The sequence below is a fragment of the Motacilla alba genome, chromosome 1, assembly GCF_015832195.1.
Source record: "Motacilla alba alba isolate MOTALB_02 chromosome 1, Motacilla_alba_V1.0_pri, whole genome shotgun sequence".
Lineage (NCBI taxonomy): Eukaryota > Metazoa > Chordata > Aves > Passeriformes > Motacillidae > Motacilla > Motacilla alba.
Genome location: NC_052016.1, coordinates 85,931,836 through 85,950,743, shown reverse-complemented (window position 1 = coordinate 85,950,743; position 18,908 = coordinate 85,931,836). Strand labels below are relative to the sequence as shown.

The following is an 18,908-nucleotide window of genomic DNA, read 5'->3' as shown; positions in this document are numbered from 1 at the left end:
GTCACACTTGCTTTTAGGGAGTCACTGACCATGACACCACACACTTGCTGCAGCACACCTCCCATAAAGGTGAGAGAGAGAAAAATTAAGAAATATTTAGAGCTTTTCCTGGGGGTCAAGAATGTGTTGGCTGATGTTTGGGATTCCTTAGAGAATGTAATTTGGTTACAGCAAAGAACTGCTGTAACCAAAAAAGGCTGGCTTTCTCCTGGTCTCTTTTTTTCACTGATGCAGTTGTCTGAAAAGTTTCAAGATACTTGAATATGATACTTACATGTGGTATAGGACTATGACACCACTTTGGCACGTGCCAGAACAGCCTTTTGTGTAGGAGCTGCCTTGGCAGGGCCGTGGCTCTCCAGGGCACCGGCCCTGTGGGTAACATACCTCTTTGTCTTTCAGCTGCTTTTGCAAGTACGATGGCCCGTGTCTTCGTCTACGGCACGCTCAAGAAGGGCCAGCCCAACTACAAGCACATGATCAACACGGCCAAAGGCCTGGCGAAATTCCAAGGAAGAGGCCACACGGTGGAGAAGTACCCGCTGGTGATTGCAGGGAAATACAATATTCCTTACATGCTGAACATCCCGGGGACAGGCCACCACATTGCTGGGGAGATTTACTCTGTCGATGAGCAGATGCTGCAGTTCCTGGATGAGTTCGAAGGCTGCCCAGACATGTACCAGCGCACCCTGATGCGGATCCAGGTGGTGGAGTGGGAAGGGAAGGGCGGCGCGGGAGAGGCGCGGGCAGCGGCCGACGGCATCCTGGAGTGCTTCGTGTACAGCACGGCCACGTACCCGCCCGAGTGGGTCGGGCTCCCCTACTATGACAGTTACGACTCCTCGGGGAAGCACGGCCTCTCCTACGTCCTACGGGAAAGCCGGGAATAGAAACGGGAGGTGACGCGGCCTGGCCGAAGACATAGTGCTAAGCAAGTGTTGCTCAGTAACCTTTCCAGGAAAGCTGTAATACCTTGTTATTAAAATGCAGGAGCTCTTGTAACCTTCCCAACCCAGGAGCCTTGGCGCTAGTGTTGAAGTCCTGTAGGCCCAGAGCTGCAGACTCCTCCCCAAGCAGTCAGTGTCATCCTGGCCCTCCCAGCCTGCTGCAGGTAACTGGGTTTGCACCAGGTGTAAAATAACTCCATGTGCGCATCAGGTCTGGGGTCTCATTATTCCCTCTACTTCCCCCTTTGCCTTGGTGCATAATAATGTAGGTCAATGAAAGGCAGAAGAACGGAATAATTTTTTTTCCCTGAATTGACAAAATTTGGAACTGATTTAAATGTCTGCAAAGTAAAGCACAACTCCTATTGAATATTGATTTGTAATGGGTTTAGTAGGCTACTGCATGTAAACAGGGAAAGCTGATCAGATAACTTGGTGCTTCTAAACAAATAGGAAATTGCTGGAGAAAAGGTAAAGATTATTCTTAAAGATTATTCATTGCAATGGGTTTTTTTCTGAACTGGAAAGGTGTCTTTTTAAACCACGTTTAGTTTTAAAAGCACTGTCAAGAAATACTGAGGGAATATATAAGAGTTACATTTAAAACTGTGTTTTTAATATTACAGTCTAAGCACTTTGGGTCCTGTTCCCATTCACTGCATGACTGTAGGATTTGGGGGTGTGTGTGTCTGTGTGCCTGTGTGTATCTGTTCTGGGGACTGTTGGGGACCAGGAAAAGCAAATCTACACTGAAGCCATTGTGAGCACTTACTGTCAAGGTGACTTTTTGCTAAGCATTTTAATGCAGAACTTGCAACCATATGCAAACTGAGTTTCCTAAGGGAGGAAAAAATTGTATATACATTATAAAAATATCCAAAGGACCTGTATTGTGATTATTGCAACATCTAAATTGGGAAAAAAATATGTAAAGAAGACTGTTGTCCCCCTGACCCAGCCAACTGTGCTGGTTTCTGTACAATCTGGAAAAACCGTGGCTTTCTGTTGTTATACTCCTGTGCCTTGTATTTTCCTTCAGCTGCAGTGTTTGGTGCAGATAGATTGTAAAGCTGCCAAAGGGATGGGAGCAGGCATTGTATGCCATGCACAGCCAAAGTACCATCAAATGCAGCAAGGATACAATTAAGAACAATATTGTACTTGTGCTTCACTGCCAGTAGCCCTGTGATGGCCAGAGGAGATCCGGGGTAGGGAATCAGCCTAAACTTTAGCAGTAGTAGGCACTGCTGCATCTCATGTAGAAAAGCTTTTATGTTGCTGCAATAAGCAAAACAAGTAACTTGCTAGTAGAATACTTTTGTCTCTTTACAGTACTTGTCTGTTTAGGGCAACCTGCAGAGACAGAACTGTGCTCCTTTGGGAAGGGGTAAGATGGCAGTAAGGAGACTTGTAAGGAGATCTGCAGGGTGCCTGCCTCAGTTACTCCAACTGCAAAAGCATTAATTTTCCTGGAAGGCAGGTACTATCCAAACACTCTCCTTCCTCATCTTGATGAGTTTTATAAACTAATTCCCGAAGCAGATCCCTGGACTACATATTCCCCCTCGGCCATGTGATGCAGTTAATTAGCAGTGTCTCATTAACAGGAAGAATGCCTCTTCAGTCAGAAGTTTCAAGCAGAGTCAAACTTTCCTGGTTGAACATGAGTCATTAGCCCTGTCACCAACTGTTTTCATCCTTCACCTTCCAGTAAAGGGCCCAGACACTTCTGGCCACAGGGTTTCTTTCTGGGAAGTAGCAGGACTCTGCACATCCTGGGCAAGAAAATGAGAGCAGGCCTGCTCCACTCTGGGGCAGTGGTCAAGGTCCCTTTGTCTCCCTTTCCTGTAAGCAATCAGGAGGAGGCCTGGTTGGTCTGCAGTACCTTGGAGCAGCTAAAGACCTCTGAGAACCGTGCTTCCTTCTGTAAAGGCATCCAGTAATCAGTATCAAGAAGATAAGGGTAGGGAAATTGAGTATGGAGTTTGAATATAAGAAGACAATTCCCTTACAACTTTAAATGAAAATACAGGACAAATATTTCCACTAGCAAAATAAAGCCTCTAAGCTGTAAAAATACAGTAATATAAGAAGTCTTTAAAATAAAAGTAATTCTATAATAATTTATTATTAGCTAATAAGTAATAAATAAATCAATATATATCCTAATTCAAAATAAATCTGATCAGAATTTAAGCCATTGGTGGTACTTGTGCAGCACTTATACAGAGTAAAGGAGAACTGCTCACTTTGCTCAGTGGTTAATTTTTCATTCTTTCCAGCCATTCTGTACAGCCTGGCTGGGGCCTCAAACCAGGGACATTGCTGTGGAGAAGACAAATCAGATTTTGGCTTTTGTTGTGTTTTCTTTTTGTTTTGAAAAAAAAAGAGGCTTTTCCTGTTTCAAAGCAGAAATGGTATTTTATTGATTTTATTTGATCCTGAAAAATCAAAGCATTACAAAGGTTATGTACAAGTATTTCTGGAAGTAAAAATCTGGGATCTGTTGCCAAGATTTAACATCTGTGTTTGCTGTCTTAACCACTGATACAGTAAATATGCCTGTATAAAATCTTGTGCATAGTACTGTCTGTTTTCTGTGTTGAATTCTCTAATGTTACTTTACAGATAAAAATAATAAAGGCTTAGTTAATTCAACTGTGTGGAGGCAACATTTCATTCCAGTTCCACCAGCAGATCTTCTTCTCCAACGGTGTCACCAGCTTTGCAGTGCACAGCTTTTACCTAGGGTACAGAAACAGCAGAATTTAAACCCTTCCTCGATAGGCTGGTGAGATAAATGGCTTGGCTATGTCTGCATGCATGGGGTGGTGGCCACTGTGCAGCCTGAGGACACCCCAGGGACACAGATCCACCTGTGCTGCCAGGGCCTCGAGACGTTGAGTGCTCGACCTCCAGTGCTCAGAGCCCAGCTGAGTTTCGAGGACCAGTGCTTGACAAATGGTGTCCAAATCCATCAGGGTATTCAGGCACCTACCATTATGTTTGCTTGCAACAGAGAATCTTGAAGACCTGAACATCAGCTAGATGCCACTTTTTAAAATGAAAATGCGCCTTTTTTCACCTGGTTGCACTGCGGTTTATTTGTTTTGAATAGAGGACAGGCTGATTCTTCAATGCTCATGTTGGGATGTTGCAATGAAATATCCTACCATTTCTTTAATCACAGTTTTCAAATATAGCAGACTCTTGGAACTGCAGCCCTGAAGTGGGTTTCTCTCTATCTCCAGAGAGCTGGGATAGATGATTCAAATCTGAATTGGGATCCTTTAACATAACTGAACTTGGCAAAACTGAACACTGTCAAAATAAGTGCAACTGTATCTGTAGATGAATTACATACTGCCATTCCTGAATTTTAAAACACAAACATCTTATACTAATCCCTCACTTCCTGTATAAAAGGTTGCAACATGTTTGAATTCCCCTTCAGCACATGAAGCAATAGAAATTATTTGAAGCTGTATAGGGTTTGCTTCCAGTATTAATTCAGAGCTCACACTGACATGCCCAAATCCTTGTTCAGCAGATAGCTCATTTGAATCATCCAAACACTACCCTGGGCTCCTGAAGGAAATGCACAGCATACCCCAAGTACCAGGCTGTGATGGACACGCTGTTGCCCACATCCATGTTTGACAGTCTGAAGCCACGTGAGCTGTAAGCAGATCTCTGTAGCACAGGCACACTCACAGCGCTGCTCCAGAAATGATGCTGAGCACGGGCACGGACAGCGTGATACGTACAAACAAGGGCTTTATTTCTAAATCAGTAGCTGGGCAGTGTACCCAATTGCTGAGCCTCAATCTTCTAGGAGATGAAAGCAGTGTGAAAAACGTTCTACCCCTTGCTTTTCTTTTTCTACAAAGCCAAGGTTCAGCAAACATCAGAGTTAACCAGTGTTTCAAACTCCCCAGCAATTTCTGCCGTGCAGCGGGGCCGGCTCCTTGTGCTGACCCAGGCGCAGCTGTCCTGGAGAAGACAGGAGGCTCGCCAGTTCATCTCCAGCTTTCTCTCATTTTTAAGCCACCTGCAGCTGGAGTAAACTCAAAGTGGATAAAAACAAGCCACTTTTCTCACAATTAGAAACAGGAAGATGGGGTTTGATACAGAAAAGGAATTCAAGTCAGGAATGAAAATGGGAACGTCTTCCAGCTGAAGACAAATGAACTGAGTTTCAAAACACAGTTTCAAAGCATCAAAACATGGACTAACAGTCTGTGCCAAACATCCCATTCCTGTGGAGAGGCCAAGTTATTTTAGCACTCAGAGCCATGACTTTGCACTGCAGAACAGGATGAATTCTGTTTAGCAGCTTCATTTCTACACAGCCCAAAACCTTTGTGCTTATTCAAATTCTTAACATTTTAAAGGTCAAAAAATGTGCTTGCTATAGAAATGGGCGCACCAAGGGGACATTGCAAGGCGCACAGGAGGCCTCCTGAATGGCCTGAGCACCTTTCACATCCTACCTTGGAGGATTAATAAACAAAACACAGGTTTTCTGTGGCATCTGTACTGAGTGAGTGGAAAATATTTATTATTAGGAGAAGTACAAGCAGGATGGCAAGGAACAGACCCGTGGACTGCAGAACACCTTGGTGGGAAAGGGAAGGTTAAAGTGAAAAATAAACAGAGTGGGTGGGAGAGGGAATGGCATTTCAATTATAAATACTAGTTAAAGCCAGTGGATGCAGGCAGTAAGGGGTTAAATAACAGCAGATGAAAAACTAAATGCTTGGAAATATTAATCAAGTGAGAAAATAAATTATATAGAAATTAATGCATGAAATAAAATAATAAAGTGGCAATGTTAGAGCAAAAGGAACAGGAACACACTCCTGCTCTCAGTATTTTTTTCTCTTGAGACTCAATTTTGCACTGGATGCACTGGAAGAGGCAAGTCTGGGACCCAGTCTGGGTGACAATTTTAGAGCTGTGCCAAAAAAGCCTTTCTTGTAAACACACAAACAGTCCTTGGCACTGAGAGCCATCCTGAGATTTCAGCGAACCTTGCCAGTGGCAAACCCCGTCCCTGCCCGCAGTCAGGCTCCCTGCTGCCTCCGTGTGGGCTGAAGGCTCCTGCCCTGCGGTTTGTGCCTCAGGGAGAGCAGAGGGGCTTGCCACGAGGCAGAGATGGGCTAGGGCAGGTTAGGAGATCAGCAATAGAGGAGAATATATAACACAGATCCACACTGTGCTCTCCCATTGGAGACACAGGACAGGATGGATCTGGAGCCCAAGTCTAGGTGATGGTTTCAGGCTGTGAACTGTAATCTGGCACAGGGATGCTCTCAAGTCCCCACTTGAGGTCTGACAGTCCTCAGACCAACTCGGGTTTAGGGCATGCTCTTGTCACATAAGCTTAACCAGTTCCCTGCCCAGAGTGCTGGTTTTAGCACATCCTACAATGCAGCAAAGTCCCAGCTCCAGGGCTGCAATGCTGATCCCTCAGAAGCAGGATAGGCTAATGCATAGCTTGCAAAGCTTAACAAATGTGCAGATCTAGGCTTGATACTTAACAGTCACAATAATAAAAAAATTGCTGTTTTCTCCCTCCTGCAAAAGCACTTTCTATGCCTTGTTCTGGGTGTTTGTTTTTTTAAATGACAAATTATTTGCCATTAAATAATTAACTGGCAAAGAGATCTCTCTTCTCTGGAAAGATGAAATTTGGAGAAATGGTCTGCAACACCTTTCAATTCAACTTGGCATTGTAACATCACAGAAAACAAATCATTTAGGAGAAAGAGTTATATGAATTTCCGAAGCCAGTAAAACTATTTCCTGCTGTGCTGTCTAAGGCTCGGAACTACTTAACAGCATTCACAGCAGATGCAAATGTTACAAAATTAAAGACACCTCACTTTGAAAGACTTACAACAATCAGACTTAATTCCTTAACAACCAGAATCCTCCTTTTTTCCTTTTTAAATTCTATCCTGTTGACAAGTCGCATATGGTTTTAAGTGACCTAAGGTGGCTTACCTTGCCTGTTTTAGCAGCAATCATACTGTTCTGCATTTTCATTGCTTCAATTACACAAATCTCTTGACCTTCCGAAACCTGATGAAATTCAAGCAGTACAAAATGAGAACAGAGGATTCAAAATGTTCTAAGTGTGATGATTCTTATGGAAAATAAAAGGATTATTTCATTAAATGCTATAAAGATTTCCATGACACAAGTCAAGTCAGCCAGTTACACAGTCACAACACAAATGACAATCACAAAACTGGCAGCAAAATAAGGGGGGAAAAAAATCAGCTGCTTAAAACTATTACCCCAGGCAAACCTGAAAGGCTCCTCTCCCATCCCATCCATTCAGCTCCAGTTTCCACAGTTCACATCGCCACAGTTCAACATCAATTAAATGCAAAGCAAAATCTAATTTGAGCATCTTTGGCCAGGGAACTTCTGCTTTGCTTCCCTGGTGCAGGGCCCACAGATACTCATACTGATTCAGAAGCCAAAAGTTCCTTGGCAGGTGTCTGGGGGAGCTTGGGCTGGAAGGCCCAGCAGTACCCAGTGGGCTGATGCTGAGGAGAATGTGTCACCTCTGCACATGGCAGCCTCTGATGGTGCCTGATGACTTCGGACTGACAGAAAGGAGCACATCAGTGAGGAGCCACCAGTTCTCATCCACAGGGGAACCACGGCAGAGACAAACACATCGCTTTCACCAGAGCCAGAGCTCTTCATAGGAAACACTGAGGTTTCCTCTTTCTGTTTGTTTGTGTCCTGCTAGCAGGCATGTGCAAGCTCAAGGTCACTAGGAACCCACTGGGCTGCTCTGCTGGGCTCCCTGTGCCTCCCAGTCGGATCCTCCCTCCAGGGTCTTGGGCCGCCTTGCACAGAGGAAACTGCCACTCAAGGCTTGACAGTGGCTGTGGAGGCTGCCTAAACAAGAGGCAAAACAAGGGATTTGGAATTTACCCAGTGTAACCCAGCCATCAGCTGGTCATTCCCCACAGATGATGCGTGCTGGGGAGGAAGGGTGCCAGGACCTACATGCCAGGATTTAGGACCTGTACCATAGGAGTCTATGGGATGCCTGGTTCCAAGCGCCCACTTCAAGTCTTTTCATTGGGCTCTTTTGCAGATGGAGTCTGCTCTTCCCTCATTATCTCAGGAAGTTTGGGAGGCTTTCACTCTGATATCCAAGTTTCATGAAACAGGGTAATCTGAAACCTGCAGAAATCTGGTTTATGCACTGTTACATGTGCCAGTGCCAACAAAATGTTTGTTTATATACACACATATATACACATAGATATATTTCTCTAATTATATGAAAAATGAATAATACATATTTAAGGACAAGTGTGTACCACTTTGGAAGAATATACTAACAGACAGATGTGAAGTCAGAGATCAAATGCACATTGCATGAAGAACATTCCAAAAATTTAAGCAAAGCTATTTTTTTCACTAACTGAAAAGCACTGATATCTGCCTATGGATTCTGAGCAAAACAAAACAAAACAAAAACCATTTCGTTAAAAGGTGCTTACACTCCCTTTCTCCAACAGATTGGCAACAACAGTATGAGAGGTTTTGGAGGGTATATATGGAAAGCATTTGCTGTGGGAATATGGTGCACTAACTGGATACAGAGAATAACCACAGCCCAAGACTTACCCTGCAGAAATTCCATCCTGAGCTTCAGGCAAGCAGTTAAGTCATTAGCAGGTGTCCAATTTGGTGAATAGTATCAAATACTTACTTCCCCTCTATTCCCTTTCCCTGTCTTTTGTCTCCTTCCTTCCACACCTGCTGCTCTGCCCACAGCCTTGTCCCAGCAGCTCACTCTCCCTTCTTCTTATCCTCTCCTTTTCCCTACCTCATTACTTTTCTTCCATGTGCTCTGAACTTTCCAAACATTTATGAGGTTATGAGGAAGCAATGAATATCTACTTTGGATTTAAAGAGAAAGAAAAATAACAGGCAAGAAAGTTTGTTGGAAGAGGGGTTCTTAAAATAATGCTATTATTAAAATATGCACTTCAGAAGCAACTTTGCCACCCTCTGGTTAAGCTCTGCTATCAGAGAGCCAAGAACACGGGCCTCTAGACCTTGCTGAAGATTGAGATGCTAAGGACAACAGATCTAAATTCAGTGGCCTAATTACAAGGCCACAAGAAACTCTCTCCTAGAGCATTTACATTTAACTGTGACATGGCTTCATCAGGATGGTGTGCAAATGAACCAGTCAGCAATTACCTAAACAGAGTTCTGGAAACACATCTATGGGAAAAGTACAGAATTGTCTCAGTAGATATAAAGTATGGTGCTAAAATGGCAGGAAGTGTTAGTGATTGCGGATGGAAATACCCCTTAATCTGAATTTCTTCTCAGTTTCCCCTCTTCCTCAAAAATAAAGTTTTTGTGTTTTATATAATGTATGCTGGGGTTGATGACAAAGGACGCAGTGTATGGGAAGGAAATAACCCCCTCAACTCACAAAATTTACAGTCAAAATATCGAGTTCACATCTAGTCTTACTAATTTGAAAGGAAGGAGGCACTTTCAGCAGGTCCCATGGGTGAAAATGCCGTGGCAGTACTTCTGATGATGCGCAATTTGTTGAAAATTACCTTGGCGCAAGTGTCACTTAAGCACAGAAGTTTAATTACTGTTCTTATGTTAAACCTTTACAGCTCCACTCATTGTGTTGAAAAGCGACAAATCCTAAAATTAGGCACTTGTATCTCTCTTTCCTCTTTTTCAGTCTTCTGGGCATTGTCCAATTTCTTTCATTCTATAATTGCACATTTCATTTTGCCTGTTATTTAGCCTGCAAATGAAAACCGCAGAGATGTGTACAAGTTCTTGCTGTCTAACTTATTTAAGGATTTATCTGGACCACTTTTAATGCTGTATTTTCATTCTACAATTTCTTTCTTTCAGTGGATGGTAAACCAGTGAAAACCACCATCTTTACATTTCCATTTAGAGAGGTCTCAGTGATGACCCAAATCTGTCAAAACAGGCAACTAAAATCAACCAAAAAAAAAACCCTCATTTCTTTGAACCAAGTAAAGTAAAAGGGCTCCTTTCCTTAAAAGAAATTAATCTCGGGTATCTTTTCCACAGAGTTACACCACAGACAAATCAACCTTTACATTGCTTGGTATATCAAAATAAATGAGTGATTAACTGCTAGACCTGCGGTCTGCATTTTAGCAGTTTATTTCTGCACGGTGCAGTTCAAAGTAGCTGTTCAGCTTTGTTCTCCACAGAGTGAAAAGGAAAAAAGAAACAGAAAAGAGAAAGAAAGAAGAAAAAAAGAAGAAAAAAGATCATTGAAGAGGAGGGTACTTAACATCTCGATGCTGCTAACAATTGTAAAGTGAATTTGGGACCAGTCAATGGTGCTGTTTGAGTCACTTGGGGCCTGCACGGTGGTTGTTCTCTCCGCTGGCCAAAAGGTTACACACAGGACAGGGAACTGTCTCCGGTCATTTCCCAGCCAAGCAACTCACGCCACAGGGTGCAAGCGGAATGTGAGAAGCAGCAAGGCCGACCTGCTCCCGCTGCACCTACATGAGCACCACAAAGACTATCCGCACTCCGAGCTGGGGCTCCTTAGAGCTCAGGAGCATGAAAAGACGGCGCACGGCCGAGGGCATCGCTGCCACGGGATCTTTGTGAATATGGTGCACTTTCTGCAGACTTTGGTGCATCATCGGATAAAGACTTAACGATTGTGACAGGACGTCTCCCATGTTAGGCTTACAAAATGGTCACAAGCCCCACAAGTCTTTCTGATAAACCCAATGGGCGCTGATGTACTTCCCCGCTCTCCGTCTAATTGGTGTAAAGTTTGCAGATCTGAATCACCGATCTTTCATCCAGCTTGCTGCGTCCTCTCCTTTGACATGAGGTCAGGGTTCACATTCGCATCCGATTATCGAAGTGGCACTCATTAACCGGCAGCCTGCCTCGCACCAAAATGAGTTCGCTGGAAGGGGAACTCGGCCCATTTACTCAGCAGATTTCAGCATTTTAAGGAGGCCTGAATGTCACACAGTATTGCTACGTTTTGAGGAGTTTCAGACATCTCCAGCTGATGATTAATTGTGAGTGATGGGAAATAAAATCCAGTAAAGCCAGCTGCTTGCCATGGTCGGCAAAATTACTATAATGGATATAGGCTGCCAATTTTCCAGTTTTACTGGCAAGTCTTCCAAGTGTAATTAAGGGAAGTTATAAATGATATGGAAATCTATCAAGTCCCATTTATTTTCAGAGGACTCTTTCCCCTGAGACTTTTATCTTCAAGCTTATAGTTTGCTTTGTTGTGCTAATGATTTAAACCACTTCTTATTTCTGATTAAAGCCCCCAATATCCTTCACAAGAAGTTAGATCCACTTTATTCAGAAGGATTTAAAGAAACAGAAGCCTTTTTAAAGTTGTGTTTGTAAGCCATGCTGAGCTCTCACTTCCTCTTTGGAGGCATAACAGAGCATCCTCCATCTTAGGCACCTCACTGCCATCTGGATTTCTGCTTCTGACAAACTCTGGGGACTGGGAAAGATTTGGTGGGGGAGAAAGGAGAGAAAAGAGTTTATTTATTAAAAAAATAAAATAAAAAAAAACCACCAACAACAAAACCCCAACTTGCCTCCCAATCCTCAATCCTTCAAAAACAAAGATTGAAGGTGCTGCTTAGACACCAGGCATTTAGCACAGAGTGGTGTTGCTCACTAATGTTGTTTGATTTGGAATAAAAGCATGAAAATGATGTGCAAAGGCCTAAAATTGGAGATGTAAAGGATGACTGCACAGTATTCCATTTCTCAATTTCATCCTTCAGAGCCACAAAATGGGGGTGATACAGTTACTGGATGAGATTTACAGTAACAGCTGTGGTCTTCCCACACAAGGGAGGACCTTCTAATGGGCTAAGGTCTGTTTTGAACAGACGGGGAGTAGCAAAACAAGGTTCCCTATTAAGGGTGTGCAGTAATATTCCTGATAAAGAAAATGAGTAGTGGTAGTCAGATTGCTTTAAAAGACCTAAATCTCTTTTCACTGTTAGAAAAAAAAAATAAATAAAGCTATTTTAGAAAGTGCTAACTGCTAAATAAATGAAAGACGTGTAAATGTAAGGGTTTGTTTTTTCCTTAATCTCCTCCCTACAAACTGTAAAGAATGCATAGGAACCAGTGCCAGGGGCATATGGCTTTCTCCTGTGCTGAACATTCATACAAAAGACAGGTTCATCAGTCATTGGAGTATCTGGATAAAAAATTAGCTCCTGATGGATGGTATTTAGAGCTTACCTGCTGCTAGTACATTACCAGAGAAGCACAGGTTTTGAAACCCACATGACATTAGAAACTGCAGACCATGAAATACCCCACGTGCAGGCGCACTCATAATGTACGCCAGGTTATACAAAATAAGAAATAAGCTATTTAAACCCTCTGCCTAAAATTGGGCCCGCTGCAAGGAACCCTGGGTCAGCCCTACACAGGCCAATTAATGCACAGCATCTGCTGTATAGAAGCCGTGCATGAAGCACTTCCGAATGATTTCAGCAATTAAAAGAAAACTGTTTCCTGCCTGTTTTGACAGCAACTGTTTCAATGCAAGAGTGAGCACCAAATCATTGTGTGCAGCTGAAAAAATTAAGTCTCTTTTTTTTTTATCTTGTGAAAAGGAGGTGGGAGGGATGAAGATTTCTTACGGAATCGGATCGTTCTTTTGTTGTCCGACATTCTGTGTTTTTCTGCCAAATTAGACAGAAGGCTCCGAGGGTTTACGGGGCCCTCTACAGTATCACCTTCTGGTGCACTGTGGCTCCCTAAAAAGACAGATCAATATCAACCCTGCTGATTTGCCTACAAAAGTGAAAATCCCTCAATTACATTTTTAAGACCATTATATTTAGAACACAGGTGCTCTGATGTGGAACATTTTTAAGGCTCTTGGAGCTGAAGTGGAAAAAAACAATGACAGCCTGAAGCAAATACAAGTTTAGATTTGGTTAAAGTGAAGTGAGAGTTGTATTTTATTGGTATCTCCTTCCTCATCTTTGGGAAGACACTAGTAAACACCACTCACAATTTCCACTATACTGCAGCTTAAGTCCCTGTTGAGCCTTTTAAGTGAAAAGGGACAATGCAAGACAGTGCCATATGAAAGAGAGTTATCCTCTCTTGTAGCCTTCTGCAAAATAACTGCAAACATGCACCTTGTTTATGCTTGTGCAAAACCACTGAGCAGTGAATTATGTATACATTCACTATTTATGAAGATACTGGGAATTTTGTTTGTTTATTTGTTGTTTAAACTTAGTCCATGCTGGTATCATTCCCTTCCCAGATTTTTTTCTCTCTGACTTATTGGCAATCTGGCAGCCAAAATCCAACAAGAAAACAAATCAAGAGGAATTGGATAAGCAACAATTGCAATTCCTTGGCATTGTCCATTACCATGTAAAACAATTAGTGCAAGTTTACTCTTCTTTCCAAATTAACTTTGAAACCAGAGCTACAAAACTGCAAATATAATTAGCAGTAATTAATAATACTTGACAAATCATTACTAAACTTTTTTTGCCACACTCCTTTAACGAAAGAAGCTGAACATAGCACATCCCACATCTTCTGACCTCTGACTAAAGGTCACTGATGTCCCCCTGACAGCAATCAGCACTGGTCATTGCACTCCCACTTATCCAAAACACGCTGCCCCAACTGCCTCTGCCATCCCAGGGTGCTGGGCAAGTGATATTCAGGCACAGCACTTCTGGGGCTATTCTTCTGCTAACTCAGCCCAATCTGTATCAATCAACTTTTTTAGTAACAGCTAAAAAGTTGTTTATCACTTGAAAAGGCAAAGCATACCAAAATAATAATTAAAAAATTGTATTCATTCTTCTCAAGGGATTGGTAATATTTTTTCTCCTAGGAGGAAACTCTAATAATATTGACTATTTCTAACTTATCATAATAGGATTTCCTTCTTAATTACATTGTACTGGAACACGAATCTCAAACTGTGCAATTGCATAAAATATATAGTAAATTTTTTTCAAGCCAAATATAAAAAAATACATTATGAAATATTATTATAGTTAATTTTTTTCAATGTAACTACAATTATCACTTGTGACCCCATGTAATAAGAATGGTGAAATATTTAATTACTTTTACTCTGGATATTAAACAACCATGAAAAAGTTTTAATTTCCTGATTACCAACAGGGTTTTTTTCCCCCCAAAAGATAAACACCAAGAAAATTGTCAAATACACAGAATCATAAAAATATGTAAGGTTTGTGACCAGATTTTGTCAAGTTTGCAAATTCCCTTCAACTGACAAGTGAAGGTTATATTTGCTCTGAAGAACAGGAGCAAAGAAAGGAGAAAGGAGGGAAAGGGAAAGAAAAAGGGAAGACAACAAAAGAAAAAAACATTCATACACAAAAGAAAAGTAGTATTTTAATTAGATAATATCTTACTAAATTAATGTGAAACTTAAACAAATACATTTTTTTGTTTTAACCTGGATGTTGTCTCTCTGCTATAAATTCCAATTAGTATAAGATTTGAAAAGAGATTTTTTTTTTTTTTTTTTAGGATTTTCAGGTCTGAATGGCAAATACAACTTTAAACAACACACAACTGCCTGATGGCAACAGGTAAGGTTAAAACGTCACCTTTTCTTTCACACAAATGAATGAAGTAGTGACAAACAGAATTCAGAAAGCTCTTTTGTTTTGCTTTTTAGTAGTGAGCATTTCAGCAGTAGAGGTCAAACAAAACATATTTTCCCATAGCAAAAATTTTCCAAGGCTTGTGAGATGGAAATTTGTGAATAAAGATTTTCTTAAAAACTATTATTCGAAAGAATAACATGAGAAATTGAAATAAAATGCATGCAACTGAATTGAAAGATGAATGCAGTTTAAAACTTTTTTCTTTAATTACTTTTAAAAGGTGGAAATACAGTAGTGTCTTTTGTAAGTTACTCAAATAAAAAAGCAGCCTTCAAGTTACCCAATTTTGAAATTACTGAGACAATTAGCATCTACATTTAACGGCTGACATTTTGGTAAGAAAAAATTAATCCCATACAGTATTAATGCCCATAGCTACACTAGCTGAAATCATAAGGAATTCTTATATGATAAAAGTACATTTAAAAAATTGCTTGAATGGTGATAACTTCCAAAGCCTGGAGTAATCTTAATCTACTGGAAAGACAGGCAATTTAGAAACTTCCATGAAAATAATTAATCATCCTCTTCTTTTGGCTGTAGTCCTTAAAGACTCAGTAACACTGGGGTGTTCACCCAGGGGTGCTTTCCTTTTACATATTTAAGGGGGGGGAAATCATTGAAGTGATTTAGGCTGCCAGGTATTAGGCATTAGCTTATTGACCAATGCTTAGCTTAGTAACAACACCTGTCCTGCCTAATGTTACTAAAAAGGAAAAACAACCAACAGAAACATACAGCTAAAAGAAAAACACCTTCATATTCCTGGCAGACAGAAAACTGAAAAAGCAAAAGCTATGTTCAAGGGTGAAAATACAGCAAAGGCTGCAAGGCAATCAGGACAGCTAAGATCTTTCTTTGTTGCTGTGGACAGTTCAGACTACCAAATTTGGAATCCACGGTGGGAACACTTTGGGTGCATTTGCTTTAGGAACAACAACACTGCTTTACCTGTGCAACCATTAGGATCTAGAGCTTTCCCCACTCCTGCACTTTCAGTGCAGGGAATCCCACATGCACAAAAACCACGCCAAACAACTCAACACAACGAAGAAGTATTTTGAAGTGCCTGCCCATGTCCTGCCCTCTGAGTAAATTAAAGAATTTGTGCAGCTTTAGTAGTTTTTGTGGTGCTGTCTTTGTGGTAGCTATGGTGACATTAGAACCATGTGCAGTGCCATCTCCACACTCTGGCATAAAAATCCTGCTGTGTGCTACTAGGGCTGGCTTGTGCTGCCACCAGGGTTAGCAAAAACAGAGTGAATTACTTGCCTGGACTCGAAGTCCAGTGGTTTCTCTGGCCTATGGCACTGAGAGGAACCAAAAAGTAATTAATTCTCCCAAAACCAAATTTCATCCTAATGCAACCAATCATTAACAACTACTTAGAAAACAAATACACAAACACCCTCATTCCCCAATAAGGGATATATTTCTCATATTAATGGGATTGTGTTATGAGGAACGTAATCTAAATTTAAATCTTCTTTCCCTAAATAATATTAACCTTCTTTCTAGTCAGCCAGATTTCTGTTTCATTGTTTATGTTGCTTTCTGCTTCTGAGTGCCTTCATTGTGCTTCCAGGAATAACTGAGTGACAACTAATTACAGTCTTCTGATCACATGAAGGAAAATAAAGAAAGTAGAAAGTAACTAAAAACCTAAAGAAATTGGCAGCATCACAAGTTCTGCTTCTCTCTAAATGACAAACAGCACTTCCCCACTGTGTTACTAAAATCTACAGATCATCTTACAGACAAAAGAAAATAAATTCCTTGCATATGCAATATCTTTTGGCAAAAAATGAATTGAAAACTGCTTATCAGACCAGCTGGATAGAGGATGCTCACGCAATCTTCTATCAGGCTTCACCAGACCAAAGTATTTCTCAGCAACAGCAGCCGAAAGAGAACACTATACTTCAAGTAAAAACAAAGACACATCGAGTGGGGAAAACTAACCCAGAAATCAGCACTGCCCCCTCATTTGGCTACGGAAACGTGGAGAGGGACTAAAAAACGCCATGTGCTTTACCTGGCCGGGCACGATGCCCTGGAGCTGAACCGTAGGCAATAAACACGGGTGTGCAAGCACAGCACGGCCAGTCAGACAAAGATGAGGTGACCCTGTCTCGGTGCTTTTTCACCATTGGTAAAGTTACACCTGAAGGAGGGGGATGGCAGCTCAGTTGCCCGTGCTCCTGACCGCTCTGAGAGTGTCTCTGTGAGCACAGGGACTGTGCTGCACTAACACTAGTGCACAGCTCACAGTGCAGGGCAGGCAGTCTCAGAGTAGCTATAACCTGACAGCTTTATTGCTAGCAGCAGCAACACCTGAGGGGAAGGATGGACAACTACCTCGCCTTCTCCCATTTTTCAGCTGTGCTGTTCTCACACACCGTGCAAATCCGAGCTGCCAAACCCAGTGGCAAGCACACAGAAGAGGAGCTACTTAAATTCCCATTTCTCCAGCGCACTAAAGAAATTAGACTTTTCCCAAGCAGTGCAACAAAAAGAGCTGTATTTATCAAGGAGCCACAGCTCCCTGCCCATCATGCCTTCAGCAGCTGTAGTGGGTGAGCTGGTTTGTGACAGACAGGCAAGAGCAGTAATCTGAATCCCACCATCCCACTGCTTATTCAGAGCTGATAGCTGATGTTACCCTCATTCGCTGGCTGGCTCGCTTTTTTCCTAACGTTTTGACACTAGTCCTGAAAAGGAAGGATTTAAGCTAAACCCTTTTCAATAACGCAAATGTGTTTTTTGCAATTAAAGCCACACAATTAGCAATGACAAGCTCAGGTCAGCAGAACATAGATTATGCTGTTCAAATGCTCTGCCACTCAGTGCCTCCAGCAAAAAGATGCAGGAGAGGGGAAGGGAAAAAAAGAAATCTCACACATATTATTTAACAACTTGTGCTCTGATGCACAGCACCACTTGTAGATTTGTGGAGAGAGGTTCATTTATTTATTTACTTAAAATCCCTTAGGCTCTGGCCTCCTTCTCCACTGATTATATTCTTTCAAGTCAACAAGAACTATTCTTCAGGGCAAGAAGGCTGGTAACATTTAGAATTAACTTCCCAAAAATAAATATTAAACAAATGTTTATAGTCTTAAAATTCTATACTTAAAAATGTTTCCCTTAATTTTTTACAAAAAGTATTTGCTTACGATCTTCCTCATTCAGCCACTTGTTTTGCCCTCGACAAAGAAAGCAGATTTTTCTGTCCATGTCATGACATAAAGAATATTTTTAACTGAATACTGTTCTTTTGTTTTAAAGTACCTAAACTGTGTGAGTGCATGTATAGATCATAGACAAGAAAGCTAAGAAGCTAAAAGAATTTCTACTTTCTTACCAGCTTAGATCTTTTTCCTCTGAAATGTCTTTATTTCATTACTGCAAACATTGGCGCCTACAGATCTTTTATATTAACATGATGACTCTGTTTTCACTGTACAGACAGAAACAACAATGTACTTTAAAACCAAAGGTGGCATCATAGCAAAATGTGAGCAAATATACCACTTTGCCAGCATGATCGATGACTGCCACGTAGTAAGCGCAATGCTGATTTTGAATTTCAGATCTTGATCCCATTTTTGAATCATCTTTCAAGAAAATCTAGGTTTTATTGCCATAAATTACGAACCCTGTGATTGAAGCTTCTGTTTGTATCGAAGTGCTACATACATGTTTATGGCATCATTTAACTGACAACATACTTTAAAATTAATATGCACAATCTGATTCAAATATTCCTGTATCTGCACTCTCTACCTGGTTTCAATGGTTATGAGAGATAAGGGCTTCGACCTTAGAAATAACATATGATACAATGTGGTAGAATTTCATATAAAACTGAGTTCAAGTCAGTGTTTATACACAACTTTAAAACAAAAATTTGTTTCCAACTCAATGTGAGGTAAGGAGGACTGGAAATCCCCAGAGTAGCAACAGAATAATTCCTTGCCTTTCTGTATGGCAAGTTCATTCCTTCTGAAAGACAACAAGACTACCACATAAGCCTGGAAATTTCCAGCATAGAATTCCCAACTCATGTGTTTTGCAGAATGATAACAGAGGGCTTCTTAAAAAAAAAAAAAAAAAAAAAAAAAAAAAAAAAAAAAAAAAAAAAAGTAAAGTTAAATATCTGAAATATATGTCCCATGCCCCCTTTTTTTTCAAGTAATATTTT

The 18,908-nt window shown here is 41.2% G+C and overlaps 2 protein-coding genes across 7 annotated transcripts in view; one reads left to right on the top strand and one right to left on the bottom strand.

The window, feature by feature from the left end:
* Positions 1-3,608, top strand: part of GGACT (gamma-glutamylamine cyclotransferase) — a 28,224-nt gene extending 24,616 nt beyond the window's left edge. For all 4 annotated transcript variants that reach the window (XM_038134466.1, XM_038134438.1, XM_038134448.1 and 1 more), the window contains one exon: positions 403-3,608. In XM_038134466.1, coding sequence (XP_037990394.1) covers positions 420-893 — 474 coding nt within the window. In that variant the 5' untranslated portion in view covers positions 403-419 and the 3' untranslated portion in view covers positions 894-3,608. The remainder of the gene's footprint in view (positions 1-402) is intronic.
* Positions 3,352-18,908, bottom strand: part of PCCA (propionyl-CoA carboxylase subunit alpha) — a 273,068-nt gene continuing 257,511 nt past the window's right edge. For all 3 annotated transcript variants that reach the window (XM_038134386.1, XM_038134395.1, XM_038134424.1), the window contains 2 exons: positions 6,960-7,037; positions 3,352-3,695 (listed from right to left, as the gene is read on the bottom strand). In XM_038134386.1, the coding sequence (XP_037990314.1) occupies positions 3,627-3,695; positions 6,960-7,037 (147 nt within the window). In that variant the 3' untranslated portion in view covers positions 3,352-3,626. The remainder of the gene's footprint in view (positions 3,696-6,959; positions 7,038-18,908) is intronic.